General features: G+C 36.7%; 1 protein-coding gene across 3 annotated transcripts in view; it reads left to right on the forward strand.

Moving 5' to 3' along the window:
- The window catches only part of didum (dilute class unconventional myosin), an 814,019-nt gene that overhangs the window by 14,505 nt on the left and 772,007 nt on the right, over nt 1–27,507 (forward strand). For all 3 annotated transcript variants that reach the window (XM_090373351.1, XM_090373360.1, XM_090373369.1), the window contains exon 2: nt 22,838–22,942. In XM_090373351.1, the coding sequence (XP_090229477.1) occupies nt 22,838–22,942 (105 nt within the window). The remainder of the gene's footprint in view (nt 1–22,837; nt 22,943–27,507) is intronic.

Consider the following 27,507-nt stretch of genomic DNA (forward strand, 5'->3'; position numbering starts at 1 on the left):
GAACTACGTGCCTCCAGAAACTAAACATCCTTCGTGCAGTATCCTCAACATCTTGGGGTGCTGACAGACAGTCATTGCTGAATTTGTATCATGCTCTAATCCGGTCACGATTAGACTATGGAGCTATAGTATATGCATCAGCTAAAAAAAGCATCTTACGGTCTGTGAACACCATTCAACACAGTGCCCTTCGATCAGCACTAGGCGCCTACAGAACCTCGCCTTTACAAAGCTTGTATATAGAAGCACACGACCCTCCGCTTTATCTTAGAAGACAACACCTACTCTGCCAATACGCTGCCAAAATAAGAAGCTTTCGAACTCACCCCTGTTGGGTATACCTCAACCAACCTTTATGGCCAACACTTTATGAATCCAAGCCTAATGAACTCAGACCTGCTGGGATTCGTCTTCAAGAAGTAATAAAAAAGTGGAAACTCGATCTCAATAAAATTGCAGAAAGTAAAAATATGCCTTTACCTCCATGGAATAGACATCATATAAACATTGATCTTTATTTCGCTCAGTGGCCAAAAAATATCGTTCCACTATGTAATATCCGACAGTTGCATGCCAACTATACTTCGCAACACACTGGGAAACTCATAATCTATACGGATGGATCTAAGACCCAATCACATGTAGGTGCAGCAGCCGTGCTCCCGTCGCATGTAATTTCAAAATCCCTTCCAGTTGAGTGCAGCATTCTATCTGCAGAACTATATGCTATACAGCTTGCATTAAGTGAAATATGTCAACAGTCATCCCTCTCTGTCTTAATATATTCGGATTCACTCAGTGCTATTTCAGCCATACAGGGTAAACGACATTCTCGTATTCCTCTCCTACAAGAAATTGACTTTCTAATCAACCTCTGTCAAAAGAAACAATCTGAAATAACTCTTTGCTGGATCCCAGGACACTGCGGAATAGAAGGCAATGAAAAAGCAGACATTGCAGCTAAGTCAGCATCAGAACTGCCAAATAAAACAATGATAGTTCCACACACTGATTTTAGTCCAATCATTATTAGAGAAAGTGAAAATGAATGGGCTCAAATATGGAAAAATGAAATCAACAATAAACTGCAGGAAATAAAACCTAATCCAGAAATATGGAATTCCAGCATAAGAGAGAGTCGCAGAGAAGAAGTAATACTTGCCAGACTGAGAATTGGCCATACTCATCTTACTCATTTTCATCTATTGGCAAACAAAAATCCCCCACTCTGTGTCCAATGCCAAGTTCAACTTTCCGTAAAACACATTCTTTTGGTATGCCCTCGATTCAGAAATTCCAGATTGCTTTGTTTTCAGAGTTCATGCAATAACCAGAATCCAGTTACCCTTCTACAGATCTTAGACAATTCTGCAAATATAGATGAATTGCTTAATTTTATTCGGCAAATCAGATTTGACAAATAAATCTAAAAAAAAAAAAATGTTTGATTTACATCAAAACTTGGAAAAGACACATCTTGGCCATTGATGCCCTTGTGTCATTAAACCCTTAATCAACAACAACAACAACAACAACTGCTCAGAGAACCACACGTTGGACTGTACAATTACTCTTAGGTCTTTTTTGTTTTCCCCTACCGTGAATGTAGCACCACCCAATTGGTATATTGTTTGTCACTAAATACCCATGGTGAATATTTTGCCAAATTGTTTCAGAGAAGAAGTAAAGATTAATATTGAAGTAATTACAAAAACTTTTCCTTCAGCTCCCTTCACTGTTAGCTAAGGTGTCAGTGGGATAGACTCCGGTAAAAATGTGATTTGATAATTTTTTCATGTATGACTATATCATCCTTTAAAAAAATTATAATTATTGCACAGAAATTATCTGGACCTGGAAACTGTTATGTAAAGTTGTCCACGAACAAAAACAGGAACTCTGTTAAAACTCTGATTGTGATGACAGAAGCTAAGAAATTGTCTCTTCCAACTAAATGGGAAGTTAGTTTCACTAGGAGCTTAATAAATTCTCAGGATTTGAAAATGTTTTGTAATTTTTTGTTTTCTCAATTTTATTTCTTAATAAAACTTATCACAAAAGGAATCAAGTCAAAAGCTTTTTTAGTCTGAGTTATTCAAGTTCAAAGAGCATTCTGAATAGAGGGATATAATCAAATTATTATATACATTGTTAATTGGTATATTATTAATTGATATTTTATTAAAGTTTATTAATTGATATATTATCACTATTAGCATTAGTAGAGGCATATGATGCAAGAAAGCAAGCTTATACAGCATCAGGTAAAAAAAAAAAAAAAAAACCCCTTCCATTTCACCTATCCATTTGCTCCAAATGTTTGTCGTTGTGCCTTGAATTTATTTAAGCTGTCAATTTCTACAATGACAGATGGAAGAGGGAAGTTTGTTTCAGCAATCAACCATTCCCTGGCTAAAGGCAAATTGCTGCACATCTATTCTACAATGGTCTTTTCTCAATTTGAATTTGTCCCCTCAGGTGATTAATCTGGTGAAGAGAGAGAATCCCATCAGTCTTGAGCTTGTTCAAACCTTTCAAGACCTTATACACCGCAATTATATCACCTCACAGGTGCCTAGTCTCTAGACACTGCAATTTGCAGGACTTAAGTCTTTCTTTGTAGGACAACTGTTTGTTTCCTTCACCAATCTTGTCACCCTTCTTTGTACTCGTTTGAGCAGCTCTACATCCTTCCTAAAATGAGGCCTCTAGATCTGTATACAGTTCTCAAGGCATGGCCTGACCATTGCATTATACAAAGGGATAATCACCTCCTTATCCCTGCTAGAAAAATTCCTGTATATCATTGACAAGACACTATGAGCTACTCTTGCAGACAGTCTGCACTGCTCAGAAAACTTCATATCTGCCTTCATATCTTCAATTACCTCTAGGTCCTTTTTATGCTCTACCACTGTCAGTGTAGTACCACACAGTTGATACACTACTTTGGGGTTATTGCTTTCCATATGCAATACTATACATTTGCCAATGTTAAACTTCAGTTGCCACCTCTCAGCCCATCTGCTCAACTTTTCTAGATCCTGTTGCAGTAGTGTACTGTCATTAACAACCCAGCCAACCTTCGTATCATCTGCAGACTTGGACATTAAACCTGATATACCTTCATTAATATCATTGATAAATACAGAAAACAATGGGCCCAACACCGAACCATAGGGGACACCACAAATAATATTAGCCCATGAAGAGCAATGTTCATTGATTAAGACTCTGTCTTCTCCCACTTAACCACCCTTTTATCCATTATAGCAACTTGCCCTTAATACCATACTGCTTCAATTTGTACAGTAGTCTTCCATGTGCAACAGTATCAAAAGCTTTTCTGAAATCCAAGTATATGATATTTATCATAATTATTTTTTGCATCCAGTTCCTTTGTGACCTCACTGTAGTATCGAATCAAATTGGTCAGACAAGACTTCCCCATAACAAACCAATGCTGTGTCCAAACTATAACTGAGGTCTTGTCTAGATGATCCTTTAGTGCTTCTTTAACCAATGCTTCCATTAATTTTCCCAGAAAGAGAAGTTAAACTAACAGGTCTGTAATTACTTGCCACCCGTTGATCCTCCTTTGTGAATTGGGGTCAAATTTACACATCTCCAGTCCATGGTTACCTCCTCTGAGTCCAAGGAAGTTCTCACTATTATGACTAAGGGTTGCTTACTTCCTTTGCCGCCTCCTTTAATATAACTGGATAGATCACATCCACCCCAGGTGCCTTTTTTATGTTTATCTTCAACAATTTCTTCTCCACTTTGTTCTCAGTTATTAAAAAATCATTTAAACCACTACCATAGTTTAATACACCTCTGGTATTCCCCTCCCTGAATAACTCCTCATGTGTAAATGTAGACGCAAAATACTCATTGTTTGTTAGCTACCTGAGCAGGATCATCAACAGTTGAACCATCGATATGAAGTGGACCAATCTGATTCATCCCCTTCCTTCTGGAGTTTACAAAGTAAAGAACTCTTTACTGTTTTTCTTTGCATCCTTTGCTAAAGATTTCTCATAATCTGACTTTGCCTGCCTAATCTCCTTTGGGACTTGATCACAGACTAGCTTATATCTAGCATAGGCTTCTGTGTCACCTGTTAAGTTATATGTATCCTATGCATTTTTCTTTTCTGCCACATGTCTCATGTTCATCTGACATGCATTTAGGCCTAAATCTTGAACAATATTTCTTAGTTGGTATGAAAAACCTAGTAGCTTCCAAGATTAATTCTTTGAATGCTTCCCAATTAGAATTGGTTGTTGGTAACATCATCAATTGTTTGCACTGTATAGGATTTAAAAATATCTCAGACCACCTTGGTCACTTTTACAAAAGCAAAAACCCTTCCCATTACCTCTGATGGTAGTTACCTCTGAGTAAATCCCTCATCAGCACTCTGTGATCACTGCCACCTAGTGGTTCCTTTATCTGCAGATCTTAATGCATGAAGAATCACTACTAATAATCAGATTGAGTATGACCTAGAACAATTAATAATATTCAGTATTATTAATTGATATATATTGTTCAATATTATTAATTGATATATTATTCCATTTTATTAATTGGTATATTATTAGAATTTCTTGAAAGGGTTCAGAGAAGGGTAACTTGATTGGTTTGGTGTGCTAATCGATGTCCATATGAAGAATATCTTATGAAGTGCAACCTACAAAACTTGACAACTAGACATCTTAAGAGGGATTTGATAGAGGTGTATTTGATAGAGGCCCTGAAAGGAATTGGTAAAATCATTGAGGGAGGTATATTTTCACTGGGGAAAATCCTAAAAAAGAGAGAAGAACCAGGTAGCATTAATAAAAGTTTGGCGAATAACAAAAGGCTGGATCTCATGAATTTTACATTTGGCAGTGTGTCGTAGATTATTGGAATGAATTGCTTGCAACAGTGGTCAAAGTCAATACTTTAAATAAAGTTCAAAGAAGAAGAATTGCACAAGCACTTATTTGCCAATGGGAATGGTACAAATGAGAAAGGAGCCCTCAAATGAATGGCAAATGGGCTGAGAAGTTACCACTTCTTAGCCATTTGCCTAATTTTTCTAGGTCTTAATGCAGTGGTACACCTTGCTCCCTGTCATTAACCGCCCTACCAACCTTTATATTACCTAATTAAATATTTTAGTTTAATCTGCCTTCATCAACATCATAAATAAATATTGAAAATTGTAAGGGACCCAGCACTGAACCCCAAGGGATTCCAGTAATAACACTAGTCCTAGAAGTGCCCATGTCCATTCCAGTAATAACTACTCTTTGTTTTGTGACTTAAACCATCCCTTTATCTATGGCAGTAACTTCCTCCAAATGACACATCACTCCAATTTATATATTAGTGTTTCATGTTGAACTATGTCAAAAGCTTTATTGAAATCTAAGTATATAATGTCGAAATTATTGTAGTTCCTTTGTTTTAGTGCATTATAGAAGACAATCAGACCAAATAACCTTATTAGAGAAGAGGCCTCGAATGCCAGGAATAGTCATAATGAAATAAATGTTGCTTCTACCTGCAAAATAAGTAAAGTTTGTTAAAAATAAATTAAGTATGCGATAGGTGAAATATAAAAAATAAAAATACACTATTTACAAATTAAAACTGAAATTATGTACAGCCAATCAATATATGAAAAATAATAAAAGATAAACTATTAATATAAAGAGAATAAAAGGGGATAAACATGCTTGAAAATAAAAGCAATAAAATAAGCACAAAGTAGCTTTCAAGTCGATCAGCCTCTTTATCAACTTAAACAAGGTATGTGATAACAAGTTCTTATATTATGCAGAGGTATATCCTTGTGCTTGCATTAATAACAGCAGGTATGAATTGTGGGTGGCAAAAAAGAAGGAAAAGAACAATGAAATACTCAACTATCAGACTCCATGGGAGTGGTGTGGCATTTGCTAGCCCTGTTATTAAACTCTCCATTTCTTGTCATGATGAAAAATAACAGCCTCCATAATAAGATGTATGCAGGTCTCAGCATTACGTTGACTTGGCGCATTATAGCCTTAGACGCTAATGCACCATAAAATCCTAAAACAACCAACCAACCAACCAACTCAGCATTACGATTAATGGTGGGACCTACCACAACTATATGGAAGTCCTCCAACTATGAGAGATGGTGAGTATCATGGGCATTGTCTAGTATTTCAACATTGGGTCGCAGATTATAATTAAAATGCTGCTTGCCCCAGTAATGCTCTGAGATGGGTGAGTAGGCGAATAGCCTCCTATTGTTCAGAGAGACGATCACATAATCTACATTCTGACTCACCGATACAACAAACCCCACAATCCAGGCAAGTAATACGATAAACCACATCTGCACAATGCAGTAGAGGACCAGTCAGTTTTGTTTTCGACAATATCGACTGTAATCTCCTGCCAGGAAGCTGCAAATGGTAATGGATAATGAGGGAACATGCAAGCAAGAGCAGAACCATCCAGATAATGGGAAATGTAAGTAGTGGCAATGAGCAAACTGTTGGTCAAGGTGGGAAATAGATTTACTACCATATAGTTGAAACTTATCCAGAATGTGGGGGGGTAGCTATATTTTGACAGATCCATTCTGATTCTGGCAAATTCAGCCTCCCTGTCTGTAGCACAGTCAATGTGATCATGCACAATTGAACAGTGCCCTTGCCATGCTATGGACCAAAATATCCAAGAATGGAAGAGCGTTATTCACCTCCATTTTCATGATAAATTAAATATATGGGGGATAACGAGTAAAGATTTTGAAGGAGCAACGTTTTTGACCCCCCAAGGAATAACCACATCAATGTATCTTTTTTTTTTTTTTTTATGAAAATCCCAAACACGAGAAGTATTAGAACCTATAGTACTTAGTTCGTTCTTGGCTTGGAGGTTGAGAAGATGAAAGAAGATATTTGTTGACATTGGACTTGAACTTCTGTAGACTGTAATTTTCAGGAAATACGTATGAAGGAAGGTTGTTCCATAAAACAGCAGTTCAACGAATAAATGAGGAAGATGAAAAGTTGGTTCTGTGGGTTTGGAGTTGGACAGTAAATGGATGTTGGCTGGTGGCGGCACGTGTTCGGACTGTTTTGAAAGAGAGAGCGGGACTTATAGAAGCCAATTCAGAAGAACAGTGCCCATGGAAGTATCTGTAAAAGAGGCATGCAGCAGAAACAGTACGTCTATGAGAAAGCGAGTGGAGAGACTCTGTTAGAGATGAATCATTGATTAACCTAACTGCCCTCTTCTGAATGGAATCGAGATGCCTGAGAGAGGTTTTGGGGGCACCACCCCAGATGTGAGAACAGTATTCCATGGCAGGGCGGATTTGCGATTTATACAGAGTGAGCAGCTGTTTGGAAGAAAAGTAACGCCGAGAGCGAAAGAGAAAACCAAGTTTTTTAGATGCAGAGGAAGCAATATTTGTAATGTTCTTGTGCCAAGAGAGATTAGAAGTCAGGGTAATCCCCAAAAGAGATATATCATTTTGCCTAGAAATCGGAGTGTCACAAAATATAAGCATAGGAGCAGAAGAATCCTTTTTGTGAGATATAAGACAAAACTGAGTTTTAGAAGGGTTGAAATCAACTAAGTTGTCTTTGACCCACTGGAGAATTACCTGAAGAACGGCATTTAAGGAATTGGTAGCAGATTTTCGAGAAGTTGAAGCTGATTGAGCAGGACAAGGTTTCTCAAAATGGAAAGTGGAATGCAATGTGTTATCATCGGTAAGACTATGGATAGGATTTCCAGTCAATGGAAGAAGGTCATTAATATACAAGAGGAAAAGAGTGGGGGAAAGAACCTTTGGGGGACACCGGCATTAGTGGAGATGTTAGAAGACAGAGAGCCATCTACCATCACCCTCAGTGAGCGATCAGAGAGAAAACTGGATAACCAATTACAAAAAACAGTTGGCAAATCATAAGATGGAAGCTTGTTTAGAAGACCTTTATGCCAAACGCGATCGAAAGCCTTTGAGATGTCAAGAGCAATTGCTTGTGTTTCACCGAACCTTTCCACTTGAATTAGTCCATAAATGGGTAAGATAAGCCAGAATATCACCAGTGGATCGACACTGACGGAATCCATGCTGGTGATCGTTGATCAGACGGAAGGTTTCTAGGTAGTTTAAGAATTGGCGGTTAATTGATTTCTCTATCACTTTAGAAAGAGTAGAAGTAATTGCAATGGGACGATAATCGGATGGGTGGAATTTGTCACCCTTTTTAGGAACTGGCTGGATATGAGCAAATTTCCAAGCAGAAGGAAAAACACCTTTGGAATAAGAAAGTGAAAAAAGGCAGCAAAGAACAGGAGTAAGTTCAGGAGCACAGGATCTGAGAACAAGTGGAGAAATACCATCAGGACCTGGAGCTTTCTTAGCATCAAGATTTGCAAAATCCTTCTGATGACGGAAGATCACAGGAGGCAATGAATGGAGCTTGTGGGAATGGTGGGAGATGTTTTACCAAGATCATTAATACATGAGTTGGAAGAAAAATGGGATGCTAGCAGTTCAGCTTTATCCTTGGTTGAAGTGACAACAGAACCATCTGGTTTTGGCAGAAGTTGGAGCAGAGATGGGCAAAAGTTGAGGCCAATAGCTTTGACAAGAGACCAGAATGCCCGGTTACCATTAGGGCAAGAAGCAAGTTTTCTACTCTTAGCCTGTTCTAAATCTAGTTTGGACTGGTTAATAACTGCTTTACAATCGTTGCAAACTTTGGTGTAGGCAGAAAATGAAACTCAAGAATTGGAAACAAGCCAATTACGATGTGCAATGTTCTTCTCTTGAACAGCCTTAGCACATTTATTGGAAAACCATGGTTTAGATAAAGGATGAGATTTTAAAGTGGAATGTGGGATAATGGATTCCATTCCTACAAGAATAATTTCACTGACACAATCTCAGCAAATGTTGACATCAGAAGTTTTGAAAAAGTAATCCAACCAAGGAAAAGAAGAAAAGAAATCGATCTTTTTCTCACAAACAACCTTCTAAGTACACTGTCAAAGTGAGTGGTCCCTTAAGCCTCAGAACACAACTTGGTGATTGTTTCTTCTCCAATGGAGCTTTTATCTCATGGCTATTCCCAACTCATGTAGTTTGGCATTGCAAGAAGTTCAGCTTATCTGATCTATCTGAGAGAATGTCTGTGACAATATCAAGGACTGATGCTAGAGTCTGACAGGAACAGGTAAACCTGAAAATGTCTTCTTCCAAAGCTTCTATAGTTGATATTGGCTATGGGGGCACCCATAGCAGTGAATATGTCTATATAGGGAATCGCCAAACATGATTGTGCAACCAGACAGACTCAAATGTTAATGGTATGACATATATCATTAACTGGGCCTCCAACATATGAACTATCCAAACACTTGGATTATACGGTTGGTAGCAGTGTTTATTCCTTACAAATTATTAGATATTTTAATATTTTGGAGAGTGAGGTCATGGTTTTCCTCTTTATATCTATTCCAATACAGCCAGCAACTGATTTTGCCAAGCGATTGTTGGACAGGGATTTCATGCTGGGGAACAGGACCTCACTCTCCACTGATTATATACCTACATTTAAATAGGCTGGGTATAAAAATATTTTTTAATACTAATAAGGCAGTGTTGGGGCTGGTGAATTGCTGCCATGGGAAGATACACAAACTAATAGATTAACAATAGTTGCAAGCATAGGTGGAAGTGATTGTTGCCCTGCTCGGCTAAGGCAATGAAAGCGAACGCGAGAACTACGGAAAACTTGCTGGACAAACTTGTTTCCCCCTACCACAGTTTCTCCTTACATTCTCGGTAAACGGATGATGCATGTTATCGGTAGTGACAGTAGAAGTTGATAACTATGTAATGATTAGTTTTTTCTCGTTATTAAAAGCAGATTATTGGGGTTCATGAGCGTTTTTGTGGCTGAAATTTGCTTACAGCAGGTACACCCTCCAGACTGCCTCAGTCTGAGAGTGTTTATCCCCCTCCCCTTTCTGCCATTTTAAAATAGGAAAATGACTTCTAGTGCCTCTACCGATAACATGCACTGTCTGTAGTAGTCATTTTCCTATTTTAAAACAGCAGGAAGTGGGGATAAACATCCTAAGACTGAGGCAGTCTGGAGGGTGCACCCGCAAAAACACTCACGAATTCTAATAATCTGCTTTTAATAATGAGAAAAAAACTAATCAGTACATCGTTATTGACTTCTGCTGCCACTACCGATAACACGCACCGTCTGTTTACTGAGAATGCAGGGAGAAACTGCAGTAGCGGGACACATTTGTCCAGCAAGTTTCCCGAAGTTTGCCGTGGTTCTCTGTTGGCTTTCTTTATCTTTGCCCACTGCTCTTATTGGGACATGCAGCCACCTGAAAAGTGAGTTGACCGAGATTACAAGAGCAGCTGGTGGTCTTCATGGAACAAGCAAATACATAGGCTGTGATAGTATTATTAGAAGCAAAAACAGGTGCATGTATACTTGATTGTGCACTAATGCTAGCAATATCGTAACCACATTTGAGGAATTTGAAGCATTGGTGTTAAGTCATCAAATGTAGTAGTAGTAGTAAATGCAAACAATACAAGAAAGCAAGCGTATATAGCATTGGCAGGGAAAAAAAAAAAGAACAGTTCACTCACCTATACCCTCCAAGTATGTGTCTAGTTCTCCCTTGAATTTATTCAACCCATTTACTCCACAACAACAAATGAAAGCCTGTTCCAACAATCAACCACCTGCCGTTTGAAGGCAGACTGGTGGCAGGTGGTAGATGACTCTCATCAACAGGTGCAATACCACCACTTTGCTTATTGGAGGCTTGAAGTGGTGAAACCCATGTTTAGTCTCTATAGCAAAGTTTCCGGCATCCCCCCCACTTCTCTTTTAACCCATGCACGGTACTAAGTACTATAGGTTTTGATACCTTTCGTGTTTGGGGTTTTCATAAAAAAAAAAGACTACCACACATTATCCCAACCATCCTTCCTCAACTTGAATTTATGTCCCCTCGTGTGTAGTCTCAACAAGTGGAAGAATAGCATTAACATTCAGCTTACTCAATCCATTCAAGGCTTTAAACACTTCAATCATATCTCCCCAAAGGTGCGTAGTCTCAAGATACTGCAATCTGCAGAATTGAAGCCTTTCTTGGTAAGAGTATCCTTTTGTTCCCTTCACCAATCTGGTTGCCCTTCTCTACACACACACAGTTCTGGTAGAACTGTCCTTCCTAAAGTGAGGCCTCCAGATCTGTATACAGCTCAAGATAAGGTTTTATACAAAGGGATAATCACCTCCTTAACCCTGCTAGCAAAGATTCTCTATATCATTGACAAAACCCCATGAGGTGTCCTGGCTGCATGTCTGCACTGCTTGGAGAATTTCATGTCTGATTTCACAATTACCCCCAGTTCTTTTTCATTCTCCACTACCCTGAGTGTAGTACCACACAGTTGATAAATTATGCTGGAGCAATTTATCAACCATGTGCAGTACCTGGCATTTGTCAACATTAAATTTCAACTGCCATTTCTCAGCCCATCGACCAAATTTTCCCAGATCTTGTTGTAATAGCTTACCTTAATGACTGTTGTTAACCACTTGTATCATCTGCAAACTTAGACATTAAGCCTGATATGCCTTCATCAATATCATTAATAAATATTGAAAACAACAATATGAACCTAGTACTGAACCCTGGAGAACTCCACTAATAACATTAGCACACGAAGAGCAGTGCCCATTGATAACCATTCTGTCTCCTTCCACTTAACCATCCCTTTATCTATAGCGGTAACTTTCCCTTAATGCCACATTGCTCCAGTTTGTGCAACAGTATCGAAAGCATTACTAGAATCCAACTACAGGGGATCCTAGATTTCCAAGGATAAATTGGTTCCAGGAAATTCACTTAAAACCGAGACCAAATTTTTGTAATGTTTATTATTTAAATAAAACTAAATGCAACTAGGCATAATATTTTTAAGAGTTTAAGATTCTATATCTATATAATATCGGTGTAGATACACCATAGACAACTCTTAGGAAAAACTACGGTAGTAGTGTGAAAGGCATCATTTCATGTGTATCTCATATTGTGCTCATCCTTCACAGTGAGTTGCCCATTATTGCACTACCTCAAATAAGTAACGCTTCACTAATAGAGAAGACTATTGTTACTTATTCTTGGTGGGCACCACCACCCAGAAGGCACTGTTTCAAAGCTAGTTGGCTTTTCATTGGTGGGTGAAAAGCCAACTAGCTTTGAAATGGTGCCATCTGGGTGCTAGTGCCCACCGAGAATAAGTAACCATAGTCGTCTCTTTTAGTTATAAGCATTACTTATTTGAGGTAGTGCCAATACATGGTAACTTGTTGTGAAGGAAGCATTGCCTATTTGGGGTGGGTTCACGAGTGGTTTAGTTCAGTGAGTGAGTGGGAGTAACTGTTCCTTGCTCCTTTCGACGGCATTTCTTCTTCTCTTACACCTTTTTGCTTTCCTAAGTTTAATAGTGATAGTATATGGATAACACAGTTCCTTATCCCATACCATTTTGCAAGCAGTGCCATCTGGGTGGTGGTACCCACCGAGATTAAGCAACAGTAGTCTTCTCTATTAGCGAAGCGTTATTTATTCGAGGTAGTGCAATACACGGGCAACTTGTGAAGGATGAGCACAATATGAGATATATGAAACAATGCCTTTCACACTATTGCCGTAATTTTTCTTTAAGAGTTGTCTATGGTGTATCTACACCAGTATTATATAGTAATGTTTATTATGTACTTTTACATAGTAAAAAATAGATGAAGCTGAAAAATGAGAAAATTATTTTATTAGACATTTTTTATTATAATATGTTTCACAATGTAAAGTAATAGTAATACTTTACTATTATTTTAGGCATGTGATGCAAGAAAGCGAGCTTATGTGGCATCAGCCAAAAAAAAAAAAAAAAAAAAAAATTAATTCACACAGCCATTCCCTCTAAATGTTTGTCCAGTTCCTCCTTGAATTTATTTAAGCTATCAACTTCCACAACAACAGATCGAAGTTTGTTCCAGCAATTAACCATCCGTTGGCTAAAGGCAAATTTATGCACATCTATTCTACAACTGTCTTTGCTCAATTTGAATTTATACCCCCTTAGGTTTGTAATATGAACAAGTGGAAGAATCCCATGAGATTTCAGCATGCTCAACCCATTCAACCTCAATCAGATCACCTCAAAGGTGCCTAGTCTCCAGCTGCTGCAATTTGCAGAACTTAAGCCTCTCTTGGTAAGAGAATCCCATCATTCACCTTACCAATCTTGTTGCCCTTCTCTTTACACGCTCAAGCAAATCTACATCCTTTCTAAAATGAGGCCTGCAGACCTGTACGCAGTACTCAAGATGTGGCCTGACCATTGTCTTATACAAAGGGATAACACCTCCTTTTCCCTGCTAGAAAAATTCCTGTATATCATTGACAAAACCCCATGACCTGCTCTTGCAGCCAGTCTGCATTGCTCAGAAAACTTCATATCTGACTGCACAATTACTCCTAGGTCTTTTTAATTTTCTACCACCCTAAGAGTAGTACCATACAGTTGGTACGTTCCTCTGGGGTTACTTCTATTCATATGCAGTATTTTGCATTTGTCAATGTTAAACTTCAGTCAGCCCATCTGCCGAAATTTTCTAGAACCTGTTGCAGTAGTACACTGCCATTAACAACCCTGCCAACCTTTGTATCATCTGCAAACTTTGACACTAAGCCTGATAATCTTCATCAGTATCATTGATAAATATAAAAAACAACAGTGGGCCCAACATCGAACCCTGTGGAACTCCACTATTAACATTGGTCCACAAAGAGCAGTGACCATTGATTACCACCCTCTGTCTTCTCCCACTCAACCACCCTTTTATCCATTGTAGCAACTTACCCTTAATACCATTCTGCTCCAGTTTGTACAGTAGTTTTCCATGCACAATTACTCCTAGGTCTTTCAATGGATTTCAAAAAGCTTTTGACACAACAGTGTCAAAAGCTTTTTGAAATCCAAGTATATGATATCAAAATTATTTTTTGCATCCAGTTTCTTTGGAACTACATCATAGTATTCAGTAAAATTTGTCAGACAAGACTTTCCCTTAACAAACCCATGCTATGTCTGAATTATTAATGCAGTCTTGTCTAGATGATCCTGCAATGCATCTTTAACCAGTGACTCCACTATTTTACCCAGAACAGAAGTTAAACTAACTGGTCTGTAATTATTTGTCACCCTTCGAATCCCCCTTTGTGAATTGGGGATACATTTGCACATCTCCAGTCTGTGAGGACTTCCCCTGAGTCCAAGGATGCTCTCATAATTATGGCTAAGGGTTTGCATAGTTCCTTTGTTGCCTCCTTTAATATAACTGGATAGATCCCATCCACCCCAGGTGCCTTGTTTATGTTTAACTTCGACAATTTCTCCTCCACTTTGCTCTCAGTTATTACAAAATCATTAAGCACCCTGCTACAATTTGATAACTTTCTGGCATTTTCCTTCCTTAATAACTCCTCATGTGTGAATGTAGATGCAAAATATTGTACTCATTCATTTCATTTTTTTTGCTATCTGAGCAGGATCATGAACAGTCAAACCATCGATATCAAGTGGACCAATCTGATTCATCACCTTCCTTTTAGAGTTTATATAAGTAAAGAAATCCTTGCTGTTAAGTAAGGTTAAGTAAAGTGTATTGAAGTTACTCTGTTTTTAGTTGTACGAGTAAAGAATGAATCCAGAGTTTTGTGTTTTTTTTTTTTTTTTTTGCCATATTTTTTCAGATAAAATTGTCTAAGAATTTAGTTATGTCTTTAACTTCATGCTTAACTTTTGTTGCACGATCATGAAGAAAATTGTTCTTATAAAAAATATTCAAGTGTGTGGGCAATCTTGTCAAGGGAAAAAGCTTTAATTCTTTAAATTTAAAATCCTCGTAATTGCGGGGACTCTGATACCAGGGACCCCCTGTATATGATGTCAAAATTATTTTTTGTATCCATTTCCTTGATCACTACAACATAGTAACCTGCCAGATCAATTAGCAAGATTGCCTTTTGACAAATCCATGCTGTGATTGCAGTGTAATTGCATGCCTTTCCAAATGGTCTCTATTACTTCCATAACTAATGATTCCATTATTTTCCCTGGAACAGATGTTACATTAACAGGTCTGTAATTAGTCATGTCGCCTTTTGATCCCTCTTTATGAATTTATATATTTATAAATTTTTTGGGGATATATTTACATTTCTCCAGTCCAAAGGAACCTCTCTGACTCCAAGGATGCTCTCGTAATTATGGCTAAAGGTTTTCTTACCTCCATTGCTGCCTCCCTTAATATAATTTTATATATTCCATCCACCCCAGGTGTCTTTTTTATGTCCATCCTCAATTTCTCCTCCGCTTTCCTCCCAATTATCACAAGGTCATTTAGCTCCTTGTTAGAGTTTGATAAACTTCTGACATCCCCTTCCCTAAAGAATTCCTTGTGTGTGAATATAGATGGAAAATACCTATTCAATTTGTCCACAACCTGAGCAGGGTCATCATTTAACCCATACACATCAAGTGGTCCAATGTGATTTAATCTCTTCCTTCTACAGTTAATATAAACATAGTCTTTCCTGTTTTTCTTTGCATTCTTTGTAAGAAACTTCCCATAATCTGCCTTAGCTTGTCTAACCTTCTTTGTGACTTGATTACAGACTAATTAAATCCACCATAAACTTCTGTACCACCTAATAATTTATATTCATTTTTCTTCTCTGCCACGTGTCTTGATAGGTCATCTGACATCCATTGAGGTGTAAGCCTTGAACAGGATTTCTTTGTTTGGTACGAAAGGCCTAGTAGTTTCTTTGAATATTTTCCATTTAGAATTTGCTGTTGGTAACATCATCAGTTGGTTCCACTGCATAGAATTTAAAAACTGTCTGAGACCACTGTTGTAATCCTTACGAAAATAAAATCCTTTTGCTTTTACCCTTGACAGTAGTTACGTCTTTAATTAAATTCCAAATTAAGTACACTGTGATTGCTGCCACCCAGTGGGTCTTTTACCTGCAGATTCTTAATGCACGAAGAATCACTGCTGATAACCAGATCAAGAGTATTGCTTCCTTTGTTGCCTCTCTAACATGCTCCTGTAGAAAATGTGGACATAGTAGGGATATCAGAAAGTAGTGACACGCAGACGTAAGTGATGAAGAATTTGAATATGGTGAGTACAGGAAGGACAGGAGTCTGGGGGAGTAATGCTCTTGGTTAAGGAGCATACAGAATCTAAGGCAGTGCACTCAGATATGTGGGTAGCCCAGTGCAATGTTTAGTGAGTTTGTTATGACAAGAACTGTGAAAACTAAAATGAGAGTAAGATTCTGGTATAGGCCGAATGACTACACAGTCAGATAGGTGAGCCAGTAGCCAATGTCTTATGATGGAGGAACTAACTTTCCAGGTATTAACTGGAACTTATGGGTGACCCACACAGTAGCAGAAATATTCTTGATTTATTGGATGAATGTCTAATATATGTCTTAAAAAAATAGAAATTCTGGATCAAGACAATGCTAATCATGTTTTTTGACAACCAGTGTTGATTCATTAGGAATTTGTACCTGGAAGGGGGGAAGAGAGAGAGAGAGTTGCTGTGTTCTATGTTCAGATGCTTCAAATATTCTTTTTTTTTACTCTGTTTTAGACAGCACACACACACACGCACGCACTGGGACATAAATTTGTTTTCTGGCAGAGTGGTTGATTGTCAGAACAAACTTCTACCTGGTGTTGTGGAAGTGAATAATTTGAATAAATTTAAGGAAGAATTAGACAAATTATTAGAGGGAATGGACAGTTGAGGTAGGTAGTTTTTTGGCTGATGCTCTATGAGCTTGCTTCCTTGCATCATTTGCCACTACTAATACTAGTATAAATGAATATTTTTACTAGATGTCTGCTTTTTCTGTGTTAGTCTTTACAATCTGGTGCCCCTTCTGATCGATTGTTGTGAGTAGCAGTGATTGACAGGCCTCTCCCCCACTATTTGCTTTTTACTTAGTATTAGTAATGGCTGCATGGTGCAAGAAAGCTTATGCTGCACCAGCCAAAAAAAAAAAAAACCGAACAAAACAATGATAAAAAAAAAATAATAAAAATAAATAATAATAATTAACAATACGAAATTTTTAGAAATCTTTTATAATAATAATTAATAAAAAAAAAAAAGAAATTAAACCTATCATCCTATGCGCTTCCCTGACCCGAAGATACTATCCAGATGACCTTTGAATTTCCCCAAACTGTCAGCCTCTACCACCCATGTAGGCAACTTATTCCAGTAATTTATAACTCGCTGGCTAAACTAAAACTTCCTGCAGGCCAATCTAAACATTTCCCCCCATAACTTCAATTTATGTCCCCTAGTTCTAGCATCATTTATAATCTTTAAAATTTCGTCCTCATTCATTTTACTGATGCCTCTCAGAGCCATAAACACCTCAATCAAATCTCCTCTAAGGTGTCTAGTTTCCAAACTCTGCAACCCACATATTCGAAGTATTTCTTTATAAGGACACCCTTTTGCCGATCTCACCAGGCGAGTGACCTGTCTTTGCACCCTTTCAAGAAGCTCGATATCTTTCTTTAGGTGCGGTCTCCATACTTGAACTTCTATTTGCAAAAGTTTGATAGATCATCGATAGGACACCATGGGTCTTCCTTGCAACCTGTTTACAATGCTCAGAGAATTTCATGTCTGACCGTATCGTAACACCCCTTTCCTCCAGTACTGGGTTTAGTTGAACTCCACCAAGTGAATAAGTTATTTTGGATTACTGTTTCCCAGGTGTAATACCTTACACTTTGTTGGATTAAAGCATAGCTGCCATTTTTCTGACCATTCCCGAAGTCTATCTAGGTCTCTCTGAAGAAGCTCAACTTGACAGTGATCATTAACCACTCTACCAAATTTAACATCATCTGCAAATTTAGACATCACGCCCTCTATCCCTTCATCAATGTGTTTATGAAAATTAAAAACAACAGTGGTCCTAATAATGATCCTTGGGGAACCCCCACTTCTTATATCAACCCAATCTGAGGAATAGCCATTTATCACAACCCTCTGCCTCCTATCCTGAAGCCATCCTGCTATCCATCTAAGGATTTTCCCAGTGATTTCAACCTGTTCCAGCTTATAAAGCAGCCGCTCATGTGAGACTGAGTCAAAAGCTTTGCTGAAATCTAAATAAACAATGTCGAAATTATTCCCTAAATCCAGCTCGTGAGTGACCTTTTCGAAATAGCGAACCAGATTTGTTAAACATGATTTTCCCTTTACAAAACCATGCTGAGTATCCTTGAGAATTTCAATTCGATCCAAATGATCCTGAATTCCACTCTTGATCATTGCCTCCATGATTTTCCCTACCACTGAAGTCAAACTGACAGGTCGATAATTTCCCACTTCACTTTTAGAGCCACTCTTATGTATGGGAGATACATTGGCATTTTTCCAATCCAAGGGAATCTCCTCAGAGTCTAGTGATGCTCGCATAATTAACCTCAATGGTTCAATGCACTCACTTGCCGCCTTCCTTAAGAATATGGGGTATATTCCATCAACTCCAGGGGACTTACTGGCCTGTAGGCCCAAAAGTTTTTTAATTAAATAATCTCGCGAAATTTCAATATCATTAATTACATATTTTTCAACTTCGCTCCCACAATTTCCCATTGCCACAAAAGGTTTTTCATTTGTAAATATCAATGCAAAATAACTGTTGAGTTCATCTGCAACGGCAGCTGGTGTATTTAATAATATCGCCTCTCCCTTACGTAAAGGTCCGATCTGGTTTGTCCTGCTCTTCTTGGCATTTATATATGTGAAGAATTCCTTATCCCCCCTCTTTGCTCTGTTTGCTAGTGATTTCTCATAAACTGCCTTTACCTGTCGAACCTTTTCTGTGGCTCTATTACAGATCATCTTGTAGCTGTTATAGGCTTCAGTACTTTTTATTGCTCTGTAACCTTTCCATGCCACCTTTTTCTACTCAAGTAATGTGGCAACTTCACTATTCATCCAACTTGGAACCCTCCTCGTGGAGTATTTTTTTAATGGTATATACGCATTCAAGGCATCTGTGATTAATGTTTTAAAAGCATACCACAGTTCAAATGTGTTCATTCTGTGCGCGATATCTACCCAGTTAATAGAGGCCATGTAGTACCTTAAGGCATCGTAATTTCCTTTTCTGAAATTAAAACCCATTCCTTTGCCTTTTATTGCTGATACCTATCTCATCATCATCCACCATAGAACTCCGTGATCACTTCCTGCTACTGGTTTCTCTACTGTCAGCCCTGTTATGTCATCTGATTCATGGGTATTCTTTTCTCTAGTACTTTCCCTGACATGTTGATACAAATAACAGTCATCTAGTTGATTTAAAAATTTTGTTCCCCATGTCGTTTCCTTCCCATTTTCTCCAATCAATTAGAGGCAAATTGAAATCACCCATAATAAGATATTGACGCTTACTTGCCCATTCCATTTGAATGTAGAGGCTTTTGTCATAATCACCTGGTCTGTAGATTACTCCTACTCGCATTATACCTTTGTTTCCAACTATCTCACACCATACAGATTCTATGCTAGCATGTGAAACGTCTGAATCCGGGAAAGCTATCGTCGCACTCAGGCTGCTTCTAATAAGAAGCATTACCCCACCACCCCTTCTGTCTACCCTATCCTTCCTAAATACATTATACAAGCCGTTCCGGTGTTCCAGTGAATCCCCCATTTTAAAATCAGAAAACAGGTTCTCAATTTTAAAACATTTGAATAAACACCAACTAAAACAGGTACCGTATACTTAAGAGGTCAGAGCTTCCAATCACTGCAAGGAAAGCAAGTAGCAGAGGCTAGGCCTGTCAATCACTGCTGCTTGCAACGATCGAACAGAAGGAGTATCAGATTATAAAGATTAACAGCTTATTCTTATTTATTAGTTTATTATTATTTTTTTATAATTTAAAAACTCTATAGTCATTTTTTAAAATTCAAACAGCCATAGCTCCATGACTGTTCGGAATCAGACATGTTTATATGAACTTTTTTTTATTGATTTCAAGTTGGAAACAAGTGGTTCTGAAACTATATAGCCCATGTGTTATGAAATGAAATATCCTGTATATGTAATAAATTTAAAATTATATTGATATTAATTTGTCTTTCTAACACTAAGTATGTGCTGTTAATTCAAGTGGAGGATTTTATACTGGCTTATACGCCAGTATAAAATTCTCCTTAATTTTAGATTAATTTTTAGTGCTTCAGAGGTTAACTCATTCTAGCATATATAGTAATAGTTACTCTTTAGTTTGGGCTAATTTTAGAAGTACAGGCTCTCAAGGATTGTTACTGGGACTACTTAATTTCTTAAATGACATCAATGAAGTGTTACAAGGTGTAATGACAAAATTTGTAGATGATGTTATGATTAGGAGAATGGTTAATGATCAGCACCAAGCAGCACTTCAGGATGGCTTGGATTGGATGGTTAGAAAATTGGCAACTGTTTAAAAGCAGCAAAATGCAAGGTGATTAAAGAGGCCTGTGCACTCTGGATTCATTATTATTGTTGTGGATTATTGCAGACACAGAGTGAAATGGAGACAGAATAAATAATGACAAGTTTAATATTAATTGGAAAACACACACATTAAATTAGATACATACAAAAGCTTTCGGTTAATTTGTTAACCTTTATCATTAAAACTGACAGTTAAGAGTGTGGAACATGAGGTCATGTACTGCAAGCCATACACATGACTAGCAGTACACGCCCTCATGTTCCACACTCTTAACTGTCAGTTACTGATGAAGGTTAACAAACTAACCGAAAGCTTTTGTATGTATCTAATTTAATGTGTGTGTTTTCCAATGAATATTAAACTTGTCATTATTTATTCTGTGTCCGCAGTAATCTACAATAGTAAAAATGCAAGGTCTTACTAAGACTATGCTCTGGGCTTGAATTAAAAATAGTAGAAAGAAGGGATTTTGTAGTTAGAATATGGGAGGGCACAAAGTTCTCCAAGTAGTGTAGACAAGTAGGAAGGAGAAATCATGGTGTCTTTTCAATGATTTAGGGAATATTTGCTTGTAGAGATAGTGAGGTCATAATTGAGGTTCTTGAAAGAGGGCAGTTTGTCTGCTGAAATCAGCAAAAGGGTACCCGTGCAAAGAATGACTTTGAACATGTGGTCTATAGAGTTTAAGTAAGTATATGTGTTAAAGGGGTTCTGATTGAGGCCTGTAAAGCTCTGAGGGGATAGTAAAATGAATGGAAGTAAAATGTTCATGGTTATATAAATGATATTTGAACTAGGAGACAAATTCAAATTACTGGGAAAGAAATGTATATTGGATTTTAGGAAGTTATATTTTAGTTGGTGAGTTGTTAATTACTAGGAATAAGTTACCTCCATGGATAGTTAAGGCTGACAACTTGGGGAAATCGAAGTCCAGATACCTATGTAATGAGGAACACACAGGTAGTTTTATTTTATTTTTTGGCTGTGTAACAAAAGCCTCAGAACTTCATTGCAGCAAATGGCTAGTAATAACACTATTTGTATTCATAGGGTGTTTCAATTTTTACAGTTTCTAAATTTAAAATTTATTTGTCTAATTATCTGTTATTTATTTATTTTATTTTTTTCCCTCAGTGGGAAAGTTGTTTCACATTCTTGATTTAGTCAAAAATGTCTTTGGTATTCTTCTAAACAAACATAAACCAGCTTCATTTAAAATAACAATAAATAAATAAATGCAATGGCTGTATGACCTTCACTGTTTGGTTACCCCTTTTAGCTGCATGAAAATGCTAGATGTATATGAGCAGTTATGTGTAGTATCTCTTCACATTACAACAGTTATGTTTTTCCTTCTTCAAATAAAATTGGCTTTCATTCATTTCAGAAATGCATTGTTTACATTTTTAGACTAAACCTTGATCCATTTTCCTAATTTTATTTGAGATAGGAACAACCTTGGGTGTTGATCTAAGCTTAGCAGTAGGAATTCTTTATGTTAAAGCTACAATGCCAATTATTGATTTGTACAGTTCACTACGAACAAAACATGGTGCAAAGGCACTGACCTGTTCAATAGTTATTTTATTCTGTAATCAAAGGTAATGTTTCAGACATGATTTCTCTTTCATAGGTTAAAAACTCAAACTACTGTTGGAATGTATGTGGAACAAGTGTTAGCATACAACCTAAATGAACGTAATCATTATTTTATATAGTTTTCAGGTTATTACATGCCCCTGGTTGTGTGATGGCTTTAGAGTAAAAAACTCCTTCTCCATACATTGATAGATCAATTACTGATCAACTTTTTCTATGGTTATTCCATTTGATGTGATGCTGGGTTAATCCTCATCCATATTTTGTGCTCTCAGTATATGGAATAACTATTTAAAAGATATTAAAAAAAACAGCTTTTCGTCTTCTGTTTAGATATCATAATTCATGTTCCTTGAGTAAATGTAGATATCATTTAAAGAATTAAATGGGGGGAAAAAAATAGTAGCATAGATTTGCCTTCTCTCCAGAAAGCAGTTAATTTACTAAATCACCATAAATCGTTATGATAATATATACTATTGGTATTCATTTATGATAGTAATTTGGCTTTGTACTTTGAATTCAGTTAAAATTAAACATTATATTTTGTAGGGAGCACGTGTATGGATTCCAGATCCAGTAACAGTATGGAAGGGAGCTGAGGTTTTAAAGGATTTTAAGGGTGACATTTTAGAAGTGGAATATGAAGATGGGCAGGTAAGTTTTCTGCATATTTCTAACCCATCAGAGGACTGTATTATTAGTTAGATGTTAGATTTAGCTTTACAGATTAGAAGTTATGAGTAGTGAGGTTGCTTCCTGGAAAAAAAAACAAAAAGCAGGAAACATACTAAATGCATTGTATGTCACCTTCATTGACTTAATTTCTTCTAAGTATTTATTCAATCCCTCTTTATATTTAGAATAATGTTACATATGCTTGTCATGTTGCAAAATTATGCAAGCTTATGTAGCTTGCATAATCCACAAAAAAAAAAACAGATAGGGGAAAAATTGTACTAAATATAATGCATGTCACCTTCACTAATTTTATTTCTTCAAAGTACAGTGCAAACTTGATATAATGCAGGTGTCAGGAGACAACTTTAATACCCACTACATAAGCTTGCAAAATTATGCAAGCTTATGTAGCTTGCATAATCCACAAAAAAAAAAAAAAAAAAAAAACAGATAGGGGAAAAATTGTACAAAATATAATGCATGTCACCTTCACTAATTTTATTTCTTCAAAGTACAGTGCAAACTTGATATAACGCAGGTGTCAGGAGACAACTTTAATACCCACGATATAAGCAGTGTGTTATAGCAGAAAAAATTTTACCATTTTTTCCCCATTTTTTTTTTTTTTTTAATATATTTTACTTAGTAAATAAATACTTTATTTACTAAAGTTTTATGAGTATACAGAGTAAAAGACAAAATGTTAAAGGTTATATCATTCCCTTTACATTCTACTAATACACAATGCTGTTATGGACTGACATTTTACACATCCATTCTGAAGTAGTCATGTAATTTAGTTTGTTGGAACTGATGACAGTAATTTTTCAGTACAAAATTCTTAACAGTGGCCAGATGCAATAAATTAAGATGTTCACTATCATTCTGACACCATCACCTCATTAGTGTTTTCAAGCATTTCGTTAATTTCGGATACTTTTTTCCTTACACGAGTCATCCACATTATTATCTTCTTAGTCACTCCCTATGTCACCGGCCATCTATTTGTCAATTCTTCCCACTGTTCACAGAGGCTGTGATTTCTTCCTTTCTCAGGTAATGTGCACCTGGAGCTTCACCATTCACCTCAGTTCAAGCAACAAGGTCATTTCCAACAAGACTGCCACCAAATACGTTACAAGCAGCCATTGCTTCTTGTTTTGAAAATGCTGCTAATTCAAGGTTATTGTTAGTGATCTCATCTTTTCCAATACATTTTTTTTCTGGCAGTTTTCAGTTGCTGTTAAGCTTACTTTCTCCCAGCTAATCAAATATTGTATGCAATGTCTTTCAGTGTAGTGTTAATGTTTTCAGAAATTCAAGTTCACAATAGTAGGCTTTGAAGGCTTAAATAATGCCCTGATCCATGGGCTGAATTAGTGTAGTTGTGTTCCTTGGCAGAAACACAACTCTCATCTTTCCATCTTTTGATTTCAGGACATCAGCTGAAGGGTGAATTGGGCAATAATTCAACAGTAACAGCCTTTTCTTCAAGTTTTTGGAAACCAAGTGGTGTCTCATCGATGATACAAACTCACTTTCAAACTATGAAGCAAAAACATCACTCGTCATTCAAGTGTTAGAGCTATTTTTATAAATCATGTAGAGATTTCATGTTTACGGTCTCAAAACTCCAGGGACTTTGACTGATGCACAATGACTTTAGCTAGTGATTTCCAGTCTTGTTTGTGCACAGTAATTCTCTCTTTGTTAGTTTTCACACCCTTTTTGTTGGGTGCCTTTTCAATGTCTAGTGATTCATTAGAGAGAAGTTTAGAGTACAGCACTCTTTCATTGCAGTTGTACAACAGTTCATCTGTGAATTCACAATCTTGAATCAAATTATGCAGAAATTCAGGAAACAATTCACCAAAAGTAATTTAACCAAATGTAGATTTGCCTGCAAGACTAACCTGGGATAACTCATGATGAGCCTTCCATCTCCACAGCCACCCTTCAGAAGCTTTAAATGTGTCATCTTCACCAAGTAGCTTATGAAATTTAAGTGCCTGTGCTTTCAAAATTTCCCCATTTATTGATACTCCTTCACTAGGCTTCTGTAGAAACCACTTGTATAAGCATTGCGCCACATCACTGTTTTCACAGTCTAGTTTCCTTTCTTTGGAAGCCTACTTCATCTTCTGCAGAAACTAAGAATGAATGCAATTTTCTTCCTCTTTCATCCAGCTGCAGATCATTCCTTCTAGAACTCCACACTCAAGAAATATACTGAATTTTTTTTTTTAATCTTTAACTTTTCTTCAACTGTATAATTTTTTTTTCTTTTGGCGGCCATTACTTCAGTCATACTGATTTACTAATTTTGCTGTGTATTTATTTCTTATACCATAGAATTTACTGTGTTTTGAGAAAACTAAATCAAACCAAACTATTTGGCCTATCATAGTGCCGAAATGGAGTTATGTGATTTCTCCATAAATCACTTGTCAGTTCATGGATATTTTTGTCTAGTTTAGCCTTTAATAGTTTTTGCTATCATAAGTGTAACCTCTAGTAGAAGAAAGGATGTTGTGCTGTTGTTTACAAAAATTTACTTTGTAACTAATGTAACACACTTGATAAATGGTAGCAGTATTCTCCTCCAGAGGTAGCTGTTTGTAATTAGTAGACTTTGGATTATATGCAATTGCATATAAAATTTCAGTGTTTACTTTGCTTGTTAGTATTATTAATATAATGCTAATGTTCCAAAGCAGCCAATATCTGTTCTCAAATTAGTGATTTTGTAATTACAGATGATTGTTTATTAGAAAAACTTTTGAGCATAAAGGCAAGTGCGGCTCCCAGAGTTGATACTTCAAAACATACCCTATAGTTTTGAGGGAAACTGCGAGAGATGTGTATTGAACCACTGAGGTTAATTATGAGGGCATCTTTGGACTTGTGGGGGGGGGAATCCGTTTGGATTGGAGAAGTGCTAACGTATTGCCAATACATAAAGGTAATTCTAAGAGTGAAGTTGGCAACTACAGACTGGTTAGTCTGACTTTAGTGGTAGGAAAAATCTTACAAACTTTTGCATTCTAGGGACATTTAGGAAGAAATGGCATTCTGAAGGACACACAGCATTGTTTTGTTAAGGGAAAATAATGTTTAGCTAACTTAGTAGGCTATTTTGACACAGTTACTCATGCACTAGATGCAGGGAACAAAGATCGGTAATGCGAATGGTGAGATAGGCAAAAGGACTACTATATGAGGAAAGACTCAGATTATGTGGGCTACAGAGCTTCACAACCATGCACCTTAGAAGTGACCTGATTGAGGTTTATAAGGCCCTGAGAGGGATTAGTAAAATGAATGAAGGTGGAATTTTCACTGTTATAAAGAATTCCAGAACTAGGGGCCATAAATAAAAATTACAGGGGTTGAGCTTTAGATTAGATTGTAGGAAGTTTTTTTTCAGCCAGCAAGTCATCGATTTCTGGAACAATTTGCCCTTGCAGGCAGTTGAGGCTGACAGTTTGAATAAATTGAAAAGTCAACTGGATAGTCACATGTATGAGGAGGGAAATTATATAATTTGTATTTTCTTATCTATTCGGGTTTTTTTTTTTTTTTTTTACCAAGGCAGCAAAAGCGCTATATTGGTCAGTAAACTGATAATTAAACTCTAAAAAAATTAAAATCTTTTAAGTTTTTTACATAATTAACTTATATATATATTAAATTAATTGTAAATGCTGTATTAAATGTTAACAATATATTGAAGCAACATATCAAAAAAACAAAAAACAAGAAATGATAAATTACCAGGTCACTCCCCAAGTTATGAACCCAACTTATGCTATTATACATGCAAACAAAGCTCAATAAGATAAATATAATAAGATAATTGTAATGCTTTCATGAATGATCAATTAAAAAAGGATAAAGTTTATTGTATGAATATTGAAGAAGAAACCATTTGTGGAATTCTTTCCAGGTAATTTTAATTTTTGCACTGTCTTAACAGAATCTGGATATGATTGGTTAGCCATTTATTCTTCTTCATATTCTTTTGACCAATAAGATTTGTTCCATAAATAATGCTGTCAGTAGTTTAGCTTTTGTACTGAAACGTCTGTACTGTACTTCTGTTGAAAGTTGTGCCAATTCTTACAAGATATGGTACAGAACTGTTGTAAAATAAATAACCAGCAGTAGATTCTCACAGCTACTAGACTAATCTGTAAAATACTAGTTGCAAAGAAGTCACTATGGCAAACATATTTGCCGAGTCCTGGTAAAGATGCCTTTATTTAGTTTACTCAACTTTTTCAAAGTTTTAAATATTTGTTCAAGTAACCACATACAATTGACACTTGGTTACTGTCCATCTGGTGATATCTACATTCCATTCAGATATACATACATATATTTGCAGTTATGCACATTTTTAGTGCACCTTAATGTTATCTTTGTAAACAACCCCTGTGATCCCTGTGTTCTTCCTGTAGTATAAGCAAAATTTATTTATGTGAGGATAAGTTAACATGCCTTATAAATCCAGAAGTAAAACTAAAAGGTTTTGGTTTTGC

The sequence above is a fragment of the Mastigoproctus giganteus genome, chromosome 1 (assembly GCF_048544385.1).
Source record: "Mastigoproctus giganteus isolate SK-2022 chromosome 1, ASM4854438v1, whole genome shotgun sequence".
In the NCBI taxonomy this organism is placed as follows: domain Eukaryota; kingdom Metazoa; phylum Arthropoda; class Arachnida; order Uropygi; family Thelyphonidae; genus Mastigoproctus; species Mastigoproctus giganteus.